The 11,615-nt window shown below is 56.4% G+C and overlaps 4 protein-coding genes across 4 annotated transcripts in view; 1 reads left to right on the top strand and 3 right to left on the bottom strand.

The window, feature by feature from the left end:
* Positions 1 to 1,570, bottom strand: part of GUITHDRAFT_136542 (hypothetical protein) — a gene marked incomplete at both ends in the record, with an annotated part of 3,990 nt that extends 2,420 nt beyond the window's left edge. Inside the window, 3 exons of the mRNA XM_005835834.1 lie at positions 19 to 61; positions 260 to 1,433; positions 1,478 to 1,570. Of these exons, the coding sequence (XP_005835891.1) occupies positions 19 to 61; positions 260 to 1,433; positions 1,478 to 1,570 (1,310 nt within the window). The remainder of the gene's footprint in view (positions 1 to 18; positions 62 to 259; positions 1,434 to 1,477) is intronic.
* Positions 1,571 to 3,170: 1,600 nt separating this feature from the next.
* GUITHDRAFT_58711 (hypothetical protein) lies at positions 3,171 to 3,431 on the bottom strand (the record flags this gene model as incomplete). Its single annotated transcript, XM_005835833.1, has 1 exon — positions 3,171 to 3,431. A coding segment is annotated over one exon (261 nt), but the record flags the coding sequence as incomplete, so codon positions are not given.
* A 2,338-nt stretch (positions 3,432 to 5,769) lies between these two features.
* GUITHDRAFT_151724 (hypothetical protein) lies at positions 5,770 to 7,063 on the bottom strand. The gene is made up of 8 exons (XM_005835832.1): positions 6,906 to 7,063; positions 6,623 to 6,709; positions 6,438 to 6,534; positions 6,264 to 6,319; positions 6,165 to 6,215; positions 6,063 to 6,109; positions 5,951 to 6,009; positions 5,770 to 5,889 (listed from the first exon to the last, which is right to left on the bottom strand). The coding sequence occupies exons 1-8, from the start codon at positions 7,029 to 7,031 to the stop codon at positions 5,789 to 5,791; spliced, it is 624 nt and encodes a 207-aa protein (XP_005835889.1). The 5' UTR covers positions 7,032 to 7,063; the 3' UTR covers positions 5,770 to 5,788.
* Positions 7,064 to 8,194: 1,131 nt separating this feature from the next.
* GUITHDRAFT_136540 (hypothetical protein) overlaps positions 8,195 to 11,615 on the top strand; it is a gene marked incomplete at both ends in the record, with an annotated part of 5,876 nt that continues 2,455 nt past the window's right edge. The window contains 11 exons of the mRNA XM_005835831.1: positions 8,195 to 8,214; positions 8,268 to 8,331; positions 8,377 to 8,432; positions 8,483 to 8,603; positions 8,656 to 10,089; positions 10,247 to 10,313; positions 10,440 to 10,702; positions 10,736 to 10,806; positions 10,857 to 10,905; positions 11,020 to 11,172; positions 11,316 to 11,404. Coding sequence (XP_005835888.1) covers positions 8,195 to 8,214; positions 8,268 to 8,331; positions 8,377 to 8,432; positions 8,483 to 8,603; positions 8,656 to 10,089; positions 10,247 to 10,313; positions 10,440 to 10,702; positions 10,736 to 10,806; positions 10,857 to 10,905; positions 11,020 to 11,172; positions 11,316 to 11,404 — 2,387 coding nt within the window. The remainder of the gene's footprint in view (positions 8,215 to 8,267; positions 8,332 to 8,376; positions 8,433 to 8,482; positions 8,604 to 8,655; positions 10,090 to 10,246; positions 10,314 to 10,439; positions 10,703 to 10,735; positions 10,807 to 10,856; positions 10,906 to 11,019; positions 11,173 to 11,315; positions 11,405 to 11,615) is intronic.

Here is an 11,615-nt window from a genome sequence, read left to right as displayed (position 1 = left end):
CAGGATAGCCGAGAAAACCTGCCAGCCAGCATCCCCGGTGACTTCCCTGACAAGACGAGAGCTGACGAGTAGATGGAAGGTGAGCTGGGATAGAGCTGGGGGTAGAGCTGAAGAAAGAGGGCGGGGAAGAGAAGGGAAAAGGAGGAAGGGGGGAGGGAATTTGGAAGCAGCAGGGGGGGAGGGGGAGGAGGAGGAGGAGGAGGAGGAGGAGGAGGAGGAGGAGGAGGAGAGCTGAGACAGAGGAGAGCTGGGTTTTCACCTGCTTGCAAGGGTGCGGGCAAGTGCTGGAGGATGTGCGCTCCTGTCAAGTCCCCGTAGGTGGTGAGGTCGAGGAGGACTTCTGTCCTCTCCCTCCTGATCACTTCAGCCGCCTGCCTGCCCCCGACGCCGCTGAAGGAGATGAAGGAGACGGAGCGACCGCGGAAGAGGAGGCGGTCGGGGGGAGGGCGGCGCGTGAGCGTGTAGATTCGGACCTGAGGAGGGTCCGACTGCCGCGAATGCTCTTGCAAGACCCCGGCGAGGAGGCTGTAGAGGACGTCTGACTCCCTCACCTCCCACAGCAGGTACCCGATCCGCAGCTGCGGCTGGTACTTACACGTCGGGCACGTCCGGAGTCTGGCGTACGTGCCGTTGACGGGAGAGGAGACGTAGGACTGGTTGACGTGCCGCTCGACGACCTGGCTGCCGAGCTCGTTGCCGAGGAAGATGAGCGAGTTATGAGGGGTCATCTTGATCCCTCCCCTCTCCAGCTCCTCCTCCGACATCCCCAGCGTCAGCTCCACCGCTCGCACCAGCTCCTTGTAGTGGCGGCCCAGATCCTTCCAGCTCGCCGACCCGTAGCGCCAGGGGTAGACAGTGAGGGCGACGCGAGCACGGACCAGGGGGTCCTGCTCCGAGCTCCCCAGCAGCGCCACCTGCCTGTCCGTCAGCCGGACGGCATCGCCGACGCGTCCGACTTTGACGTAGCACTTGATGAGCAGGTCAACCCACTTGGGCTCCACGTCTCGTAGAGCGTCAGCCCTTGACGAGTTCTTCTTCGGCGTCTCCTCCATACGGGCTATTCCCGTATCCTCCTCCACCACCATTTTCCCTTCCTCCTTCCCTTCCTCCTTCCCTTCCTGCTTCACCTCCTTTCCCCCCTTGTCCCGCGTGTCCCTCGCCCTCTTATCTCTCTTCTCCTTCCTTCCTCTTCCCAGGCCTGCAAGGCCTTCGAGGACGCGCACCGACGTCTCGTACTCCCCGAGCTCATACCGCACGAACGCATGGTTGAAGGCGAGGTCAGGCTGCCCGGGGAAGGCCAGGGAGGCATCGTGCAGGAGATCAGCTGCCTTCCCCTTGTCTCCAGCCTTGAACAGCACATTCACCTGCTCGAACCAGGCCATCGGATCCCCAGGATGCTCCCGCACCAGTCGAGGAGACTCGCTGGAGATGAGCTGCATGGCGTTAGCAAGCGCACGAGCAAGAGCGTCTCCCTCACCTCTTCCTTCCTCAGCACTCTCCCCTCGCTCGTCTGCTGCCATGAAGCGACAAGCAGCAGCGCCGCCAACCCCATCCCCATCCCCATCCCCATCGTCCCCCCCACCAGGGCTTGTTGACTTTGACCTGCGACCCCTTGAAATTGTTTATATGGAACCATGGCGGGAGGGAGGAGGGACGAAGGGAGGGAGGAGGAGGGGGGGGATGGGGGGAGGAAGCAGCGTGAGTGAGTGAGTGAGTGAGTGAGTGAGTGAGTGAGTGAGTGAGTGAGTGAGTGGGAAGGAGAAGGGACAGAGGGACAGTGGGAGCGAGCGAGCGAGCGAGCGAGCGAAGGAGGGAGGGAGGGAGGGAGGGAGGGAGGGAGGGAGGGAGGTGCCAAAACATAGGGACTGGAAACGAAGGGAGAGGGATTGGAGGAGGAGAGACGGAGGGAAGGAGGCAAGGGAAGATGGTCGATGACGCGAGAGTCACGGGGAGGGGGGCGGGGGGATCGAAAATGACTGAACAAGAAAGTGGAGGGCCCATGAGCGATGTATGGAGCGATGCCAGTTACGGTGAGGGATGTGAATTGAGGACGCGGTCGGACGGACGGAGGAGAGGAGAGGGAGGGAGGGTGCGGGAGCACGAGTGGGTGCAGGGCAGGAGCATCGACTTCACATGCGTGAAACGCCCTAGGGAAAAGAATAAACTAGTCGGTGGTGAACCGTCAGCTGCGTCCTTCCATCATGCATGCTTCACGTCGCTCATGAAGGGCCTGGAGGGGATCGGAGAGGGTCAGCAGGGCTCGAGAGGAGAGGAAGCGGCCTACGAGTCATGCCGGATGAGGAGGATTGGACTGTCTCGCTCTCGTTTCAGCATCGTCACACCCCTGGCGACGCCAGGCCGTCAACTGGTGATGAACGAGACGGAGGAACGAGATGGAGGAACGAGATGGAGGAACGAGATGGAGGAAGGGGACGCTACGGCGCTCCTACCTGTATTGCCCGGCGACGGTTCCCGTCAGCTGAGGGTCGGAGGTCAGCGGGAGGGTAGAGCAGGAGGAAGCAGCAGACCTTCAGCGACCTGAGGATCGCGTGCTGGTTGTGCTCGTTGATGACTTTCACGAAGGGGATCCTGCCCCTCGCGTCAGCTCCGCTCGTCATGGCTCTCAGTCCGGCCGCTACCTCGCGTGCGATGCGAGGGGCAGGAAGTTCTCATGCTCGGGCAGGACCTTGGCGTTGTGGATGAGCGACAGGATGACCCGGTCATACTCGGGCTGCAGCAAGTATCTGCAAGAGGCACAGGTTGGAAGGGGAGGGGAGCGAGAAGGAGCTTGTTCCACCTCAAGTCTCCCCACAGCTGAGAGTTGGGCTGAGAGCTGGCGAGGGCGATGGAGTCGTAGAGACCCTGGGAACCTCCGTCAGCCTGACGCGCACGAGCTCCCTGAGGGAGGGAGGGGCAGACCGAGAAGGGGTCGTGCACCTCAGGGGAGGGATGCTGCCTCTTGGCTCTAGACACCTGGAGGGTTCACGCCATGAACGATGAGAGGAGGGAGGCCGTCAAGGATACCTCTGGGACGATGCAGTCCCTCCCCATCCTCACGTCCTGCAAGTTCATCCACTCGTCGAACACCTCTGCCGTGTCAGCTCGCTCCCACTTGTCTGCGAGGGAGCAAGTCAGTCGCCCGGCTCCCCATGCACGCTCTGCTGACCCATCACTTCCTTCCATGCGTCCCGGCTCATCAGCGACATCACGCCCGAGTAGAAGGAGTCGCGCAGGAGCCGCCACTCGTCCCAGTGGAAGTGAGAGAGGCCATTCTCATTGAACGCCGAGACGCACCAGAGAGACCGGTCGAGCTGCAGGAGAGGAGCGGAGGCGTAGAAGAAATCCAAGACATCCGGAGCAAACTTCATCGAGTTTCCAATCACCAGGATGTCGCTGTATTGCTTCGGCAAGCTAAGCACATGCTTGATCGAATGAACTTGAAGCTTGGAGTGCCGCTTTCGCAGGTTGTGCTCGTTCGCTTCGGTGTACATGATGGTTTGTGCCAGTCCCTTTGCAACATACTTGTGAATGACGGAGCTCAGCTTGCCATGCTGCGAGTCCTGGGCGATGAAGATGTCGTGATTCTTGACCCCTGGGAGCTCAAACAGTGTTGAGAGAGTCTGCGAGATGTCGTTGATGTCATGAGAGGAAGTCGTGATAACCAATAGTGCCACTTTCGAAAGATCAAAGTTTGCTTTCGCTGCTTGCAAGTCCGACTGAGAGACAGAGTCTCCTTTCTTTTCGCCACCGGCAGCAACGCCTTCCTTGACCTTGTTCTCGTCCTTGGCATCTCCTGTCTTAACGGCTCCTGGTGCTTGTTCACCTGCCTTCCCTGTGTCGTCACTCTTCTTGACAGTCGACCCCTCTTCGAGTGCCTTCACAGGTTGATCAGAGTGAGCAGCTGCAAGCATCAGTCAGACTAAGACTCGACGTCAACGCGTTGAACCATTTGCAGCGTCATGGGCAGCCTGCAAGAAGAGTCAGGACCCTTTCTCTCGCTGCTGTCAGAGTCGACCTGCTCGGGTTGTTCAACCTTGTGCTGCTTGGGAATCTTTCAACAGCAGGAGGTCAGGAACTGCATGGCATCATCATATACTACCTCAGATCCACTCCCTGCGCCCTGTTGCTTCCCTTCTCCCGATTGCTCCTCTTGCTTCCCCTGCTCAGCCTTGGTATCCTTCGAGTCCTTCTGCAGTTGACCCTCCCTCTGATCGTGCTGCTGAGCTTCCTGAACTTTGGCCTCGGCATGCTCTTGTTTCTGCTTCGTCTCATAGTCTCGGCGCTTCTGCTCCTCCTCCTTGCCCCTCTCGTGCTGATCCTTGTCCTTCGCGTCCAGCTGCTGTTTTCCTTCTTCCGATCCAATGCTCTTCCCGCGCTCGTCGGACTGATGACCATGATCTCCGCTCCTTGGACCTTCCTGACATTCAAGTCGTCAGCATCGGAGCAGCTTCAGGGATCTTCTCCTACAGTCTTCGAGCCCCTCGCCTCTTCGCGGGGAACGTCCTGGCCCACCTTCCCCTGGTTGGCAATCTGTTCGACAAAATCGGTGGAACATCAAAGGATGCAAGAGGACTTCACCTGGGGAGCATGCTGCCGTCGCACAGCCTCTACCTCTGCCTTGATCTGATCGCTCTTCCTCTTCAGCTCGTTGTAAACGTCGCCCTCATTGAAGCCCAAGAGCACCTCAATCCCTTCGTAGCCCTCCACCTCCTGCAACTTCTCCAGAGCTTTTGCGAATCCCCTCACTTTGTCCTGCCATAGATGGCCGAGCTTCGTCTCTGGGCCCAGGAGAACCATCCCGACCATCCCATACACCTTGAGTGCGTCCCCCCGCATGATCTGGCCAGCAAGGAAGTAACCAGCTGCGGACACCCAGACGAGGACCAGGCAGGAGATGCAGCAGGAGATAAAGCCGAACCCCTTCTTGCCTCTCCTCTTCTTCGGGCTGGTATCCCTCCTCCTCCTCGCCCCTCCTCCTCCTCCTCCTCCTCCGTGCGCCTCATCCTCCCATCGCGGCAGCATCGTCGACTGCCTTCCCCGATGAATCCACACATCCACCACCCCACCCTCCATGATAAGTCTATCACCCACCACCACCCCATCAAATGTATGCATTTCCTATCTGTCACCCACATTTTTCCTTAAACAAGTACCCCCAGTTGATCACCAACACCCATGTCACAGTACCCCACCCTACTTTCTGGAGAGTTCACCCTGCTGGCAAAGCTCCTGTACTGCTGCACGATGATGCGAGTCACGGGGGATCATGAAGCGAAGAATGTGAGACCATCTCGACAAGTGTGAGATGTGAGATCGTCTCGACCAGAGTGAGTTGATCTGATGACATGTGACATCATTTCCTATTTTATGCGCGATCTAAGAAACCGTCTAATCGGCAAGCTCATGGTGAAAACATCACGATGTGCATGGACGGCAAGGGTAGGAATGAGAATCATCAACGTCTTCGTCACAACATGACGGGGAGGATTATGTGAGTAACAACAAAAATCCCATCCTGACAATCAACAAAAGATTTTCGTTTGCAAGGGTGTTTGTAGCAGGAAATTCTCGAGTCATAGATGGATTAGTATCAACATGGGGTCAAATCAAAGCATGTCCCTTCCTGCAATTCAAGAGCAGCAGCTTATCGAGCTCTTATGTACCAGACCACAATCAAAGCATCAGAGAACAGACTGTAACAAAGTAAAAATCGAAAGTTCGATGCTGCTCCCACCAAGAACCCTTCAGTGCAAGTGAAACCCACCAGCACAAGGCTTATCAATGTGTATTAACATGAACATGCACCCGATGGGTTCTTCTGTTGACTTGGCGTGTCTAACTTGACTTCCACCAGTTCCGAATCCTTCTTGACCGCAGCATTTTCAGCTCCTGTCATTCGAGAGTGACTAAGGATCACAAGCAACTAGGACCCAAGAAACAAATCGTCTACCAGGAAGCTGTTGGGCAAGCTGACGGAACAACGATTTCACATTCAGACCAGCTTTAGCGCTGCCGGAAATTTTTCAGGACGAATTTTGATGCTACGTTCCTGAGGGGCTCACCTGGTCTCGACGAACAGAATTTTGAAGCTTTTGGCCTTTTCCTCTCCCTGCTCTAAGTCAATATTTTGTGTATGGTTTTGTGAAAGTTCGTTGAAATCAAACCTCCTCCCTTGTGACACGACGTTTCTCTGCTAAATCCGTTTTGTTGCCCACCTTCAAGTTCAAGTCATGTCGAGAAAATCCTGTCAATTGTAAACACACCAGAGCCAGAATGACGTCTTCTCCTCTCTCTTGGCGAACTTCATCTATCCATTTCCCTATTCACGCACAAATGTTTCAGTCCCCCCTCTAACTGCAATGGACAAGCATGTAGAGTAAGCTTGCTTTAAGAGAGAGGATTCGAAAGATTCTAGTGCAAGATTCTTGTGAGTCGACCTGCATTGTCGAAGGATTCTCGGTTCGTGACATCATACACTATAACTGCTACAGAGGAATCGCGGATATAGCTCGGTATCAAGCTTCTAAATCGCTCCTGTATAGCGGAACAACGAAATGTGTCAGAGATAATGACAACGGACGTTCAAACATCTTTTGCACAAGACATTCAATGAGATATGCACCTGGCCTGCTGTATCCCACAGCTGTAACCGAACCACCCTATCATCCAAGTACATAGTTTTCGATAGGAAATCAATTCCTATCGTCGCCTGGGTTTCAAACGTGAGAGCATGTCAAAAGTATCAGGACGTGAGTGTTTGGTAGAAGGAACCATAATGGTTCGGCATCGCGGAGACTGAGATGATTGCTAGCTGTGACGCATGCATTGCAAAGAGAACTGTTGAGGAGGTATTTGGTGTAGCTATGTGGTGCCACGAGCCCAGCAGGCGCAGTGTGAGCAGGTACCTGATACGTGCTGTCGAATTTGTCGTACATGAAGCGCGTGATGATCGATGTCTTGCCCACGCTCTGATCTCCCAAGAAGACAAGCTTGTACTTGGCGAGCGGCGGTGCCGCCTGCGCGTTCGCCATGCGTGGAGCGGCGGGAAGTCGATGAGGCAGAGGGGATAGTGGGGTAGGTGTCGAATGGTAGGTGGGGGTGGACAAACGATGATTGGCAGATGGTAGGGTGAGGAAAAAACTGGTAGGGGTACTAAAGTTCCATCACCCCTTGGTCGTTTTGAGGTAGATGATAGCGAAGAATAACCGGTATCTAATGCAAGCTTGATAGGATGTTGGGGTGAGGCGATGAAGAGGGTAGACCCTACCGGTGAACCGTCGAAGTCAGAGGGTAGAAGGATGTAGGGGTCCATTTTGAAGAGAAAAGAAGGGGTCACTAGGTAGGATCCGGTGGGGTGGGGCGGCATCATTACCGGCGGGGGTGCCCCTACCCTATCAGAGAGGGGGGTGACGTGTCTGTGTCAAACAAGGGGTCCATCGAAACAGGGTACTCTTAGTACCCGTGCTTCAGAGCTTAATGATCATGATAAAAAAGGGGGTAGGGGTCATACAAATTCATGGAGATGGCCGAAACAGCACTAGGGGTGCCTGCAAACAGGCCCCCCTCAGAACAACACCTTGTTTCGCACGATGGCAGAACTTCTGCCGACTGTCTCAGTGCCAGTCACCCCCGGGCCCGGGCCCCGGGCCTCCGGACTCCGAAGTGATCCACCCGGACAGGATCCGGCGAAAGTTGCGAGGGGTACTACCTAGTACCTCTGGACACGGGTCATTTTCCGGGTGCAAGCCCCGGTAGGGGGGTGGGGTGTGCGTCCTATGGAAGACGCAGGTATGGCATTGTTGCGAGGAAAGCGTCGGTACCCTGAAGCGAGCCTCCACCATCTCCTCTCAGCCCCTACCTACCCGTATCTCATCCTCTCTTTTTCCCCTCCTCCTCATCTCCATCCTGAGCTCTCCTCTCGTCCTCTCGCCACTGGCCATCTCCAGCAGTCCTCGTTTGCTATGTTTTTTTTTTCCTGCCACATTCCTTCCACTGTTTCTTCCCGCATGTTCATGTGAAACTTTGACATCAATCTGTTGTTGAATTGATGAGTGACATGTAAAACTCTTCCTCTTCGCGCAACTGTCCCGATCTTCGACTTCTTTTCATGGTGGATCCACAACCTGCTGCGCGCTTTACGCGTCTGTTGAGTTGAACGATGGTATCTCTGTGTGACTTCAATCTTTCAGTAGCCATGCAGGACCAAGAGGACCGGTCTGTCAAAGTGATTTCAAGCTCGTGTGTGCATGCTTACACTGTCTTTGTAGGGTTTTCATGCCGGTCCTGTGGTATTTCCGTCGCAACGACGGGAGGCTACAGAGTTACAGCAAGGTAGGACGGCAGCTTCTGCACGCCACCGAATGAGAGCATGACCAGGAGGATAGCGAACTTATCGAAACCGAGTTCAGTAGCGGCAAGGACGAAGCGCTGATGTAAGTTCAGTGACCTGTCCTTGACTCGTTGTAACCCTCCGATCGGACAGGTATGAGGGAAAGTACAAGGTCATCTTCGAGAGCTTGAAGCAAGTGCGATGTGATAGCGGGACCGAGCGCGAGGTCGTGCGAGGAACATGGCACTTCCAGCGATCAGATGGAAGCTTTCAGGTCTTGCTCTCTGGCACCTGTTGCGCAAGTCTCGTAACCCATGATGGTGCAGCCATATCCTGCAGACGTTGCGACTCAGCTCGAGGAGGCCTTTGGCAAGGATGGTGAGAAGGCGAGAGGCGATTTGTCGCATCTTGAGACTCGTGGGGGAGCAGGGGAGCTGTGCAAGGAGGAAGTTGCCATCGGCGACGACAGGTTTGTCAGCGCCGACGAGGAGGGAAGGATGTTTCAAAGGCGGCAGAACACAGACACAAAGAGACAGGTCCTGAGAGGGACATGGCTGATCCTTCAAGGAGATGGAGCGAAGACAGGGGCAGGAGCAGACGGGGCGTTGATCGTGCTTCAGGAGGAAGGGGGGAGAGGAGAACGAAAGAACGTGGCGTTGGAGTTGACCAAGGGGTACTTCGAAGGATACTCAGAAGGGCAGGAGGCGGCCAAGTCACTGATGGCCTGGTTGGAGCCGGAAGGTCAAGAGCGGGAGGGGGAAGGAGAGGAGGAGGAGATGGAAGGGAAGAAGGAAGACGTACCTCATCCGGGGTGTGGCTTGTGGTTCTGGGGGCAAAGCGAGAGGTACCTTGAGCCTCTTCCTGAGACAGACTCCAAGGCACTCGAGCTCGCCTGCGTGCGCGGGATCTCGAGCCTGACCTTGGCGGTCCGCGGGGACGAGTTTCGGTGCGAGGTGAGGAAGAGGAGGATGACGTCGTTGCGGACGGGAGAGCCGTTCGTGCTCATGCGAGGGTCCTGGTTCTACCAGAAGAACAACGGGAGCTTCCATCCGTTCGATGAGGAGGTGGCGAGGCTGCTGGAGGACGGCTTCATCCAGCAGGATGCGACGAGGGAGCAGCAGAGGATGTCGGAGATGGACTCTGAGACCCTGCGGAGGAGGATCGACATCGACGAGGATCGGTTTGTGTGCCGCCGACGACGGGGAGGATACTGCCAGGTGCGGAAGGGAACAGACACGGTGAGGCTCGTGATCCGAGGTCACGAGTTGCGCGCGCGCTTCAAGCCCCCGCACGTCCCTGTCTTGGCTGCCTCGCAAGAGGAGGATGGGGGGGGAAACTTGTCAGAGGAGGACAGCAACTACGACCAGAGGGAAGGAGAGGCCGGGGACTCCTCGTCCATGTTCCCCTTCGACCAGAAGGGGCAGAAGCAGCTGGATGAACTCTATCCCCTCGGGCTCCACAAGCTCTGCGGGGCTCAGATCTCGGAGGACGACAGCACTTCCAGCGAGGGGGGGAAGGGGAGGACGAGGTGGATGCAAGAGCTGTCGACGAGGAGCAGCCTGGCGATAGACGAGGCGCGGTCCAAGAACTCAGAGGCCCTGCAGCAGTACCGAGATAAGGCGCTTGAACGAGGCCTCGTCGTCCGAGCTGGGGTCGAGACCATGACGAGGGACATCCTGCGCAGTCTGACGTCGTTCGGCGAAGTCCTCCCTCCTGAAGTTGCTACCGTTGGAAAACCTTCCATGCAGCTCGTGGGCAAGGTATGTAATGTGCCCTACCCCCCCCCTCCTCCTCTTGCTCCTCCTCCTCCTCCTCCTCCTCTACCTCCTCCTCCTCCCACCCTTTCGCTCCTCTTGTTGGCCCCTTCACTCAGTCCCACTCCCAACTTTCGTTTTGCTAGTCTGAGCCGTCGGTCAGGTGGTTGGTTTCACTTCAGTCATCGGAACTTGGATCGTAGGCGGAATCTCCAATGCAACAGCCAGCGGTCTTCATCCTCTCCTTCTACCTCCCAAACCCCCTTCTTCCTCTCTTGCTCGTTATCCTCCCTCCCTCCCTCCCTCCCTCCCTCCCCTGCCCATCTTTATATGCCACTTACTCAGCATGCCTTCAGGCATCACGGTGGTAGAAAAAGCTGCGGACGGGACGCTGGGGGCAGGGCAGGCAATGCTGTCCGGAGTACAGACTGTCCTGTCTGCAGCACAGGCCGATATTCTGCTGGGAGTTGAGGTGAGACAGGAGGAGCAGGAAGAGAGCAGGGAAGGAGGGGAGGAGCAGCGACGGAAGGAAAGAGTGCAGAGGAACAAGCTTGTGGTGGAGGTTCATGCGGAAAAGCAGCAGCAGCACCAGCACCAGCAGCACCAGCTAGAGTGGGGGGTAGGAGGAGGAGGAGACTAAGAAGCGCAACAGGGGGCTGCGATCTTGGAAACGCTCATCATGTATCATGAGCTGGAGGTCAAACATCTCTACACGGACATCACGTACTTCTGCTGCTGCTGCTGCCGTCCATCCCCCTCACCCTCCTCCTTAGGTACATGCAACTTGCGCAAGGAATCGCAGCCTATGCCTCTTTGCAGAAGGTGAAGATCAGCCCCTCCCCACCAGCCCCTCCCCCCCTCTCATCCCCTCCCCTCCCTCCCCTCCCTCCCCTCCCTCCCCTCCCTCCCCCCTCCTTCCCTGACTGCTCTCTTCAGCTTGTTCGTCCACATTATTTCCACGAGGGGGCAATGGAGGCGATTCTGAAGAAGGAGGAGCCGAGAAAGATTCCTCGTCCCACAGACGAGACTATCAGGACCTGGCAGCGATACATGCGTATGTCCTCCTGCGCCTACGGCACTTTCTATCAGGTCTGCTCCTCCTCTCCATCCTGAAGCGCAGCCTTTATGCTGCTCATCTCTACAATCACCACCATCACCACCACCATCACCATCATCACATCCACTTCTGTCAGTTCTGCTAATCATGATCTAATTCACTCATCTCGTGGCAGATCGCCTTCGGAGTTCTCAGTCCTCTCAAATCACATCAGAGCAACGAGTTCACCCTACTCAATCGACTTGGAGTGACCAAGGAGACCATGTGAGGAGCTTCCTCCTCCTCCTCCTCCTCCTCCACCACCACCACCACCACCACCACCACCACTCTCCTCCTCCTCCTCCTCCTCTGTGTCCTCTGTGTCCTCACTCTCATCTTCCTCTCCGTGTCCTCTTTTCGTTCGTTCTCTCCTCCCTTCTCTTCCTTCCTTCTCTCCCCTGCCCATTATCTCCGCACCATCAACCTGCTTCTCTCC

Source organism: Guillardia theta (assembly GCF_000315625.1).
Source record: "Guillardia theta CCMP2712 unplaced genomic scaffold GUITHscaffold_20, whole genome shotgun sequence".
Classification (NCBI taxonomy): domain Eukaryota; class Cryptophyceae; order Pyrenomonadales; family Geminigeraceae; genus Guillardia; species Guillardia theta.
Note: the sequence above shows the minus strand (reverse complement) of the source record. Positions and strands in the feature narration are given on the sequence as shown.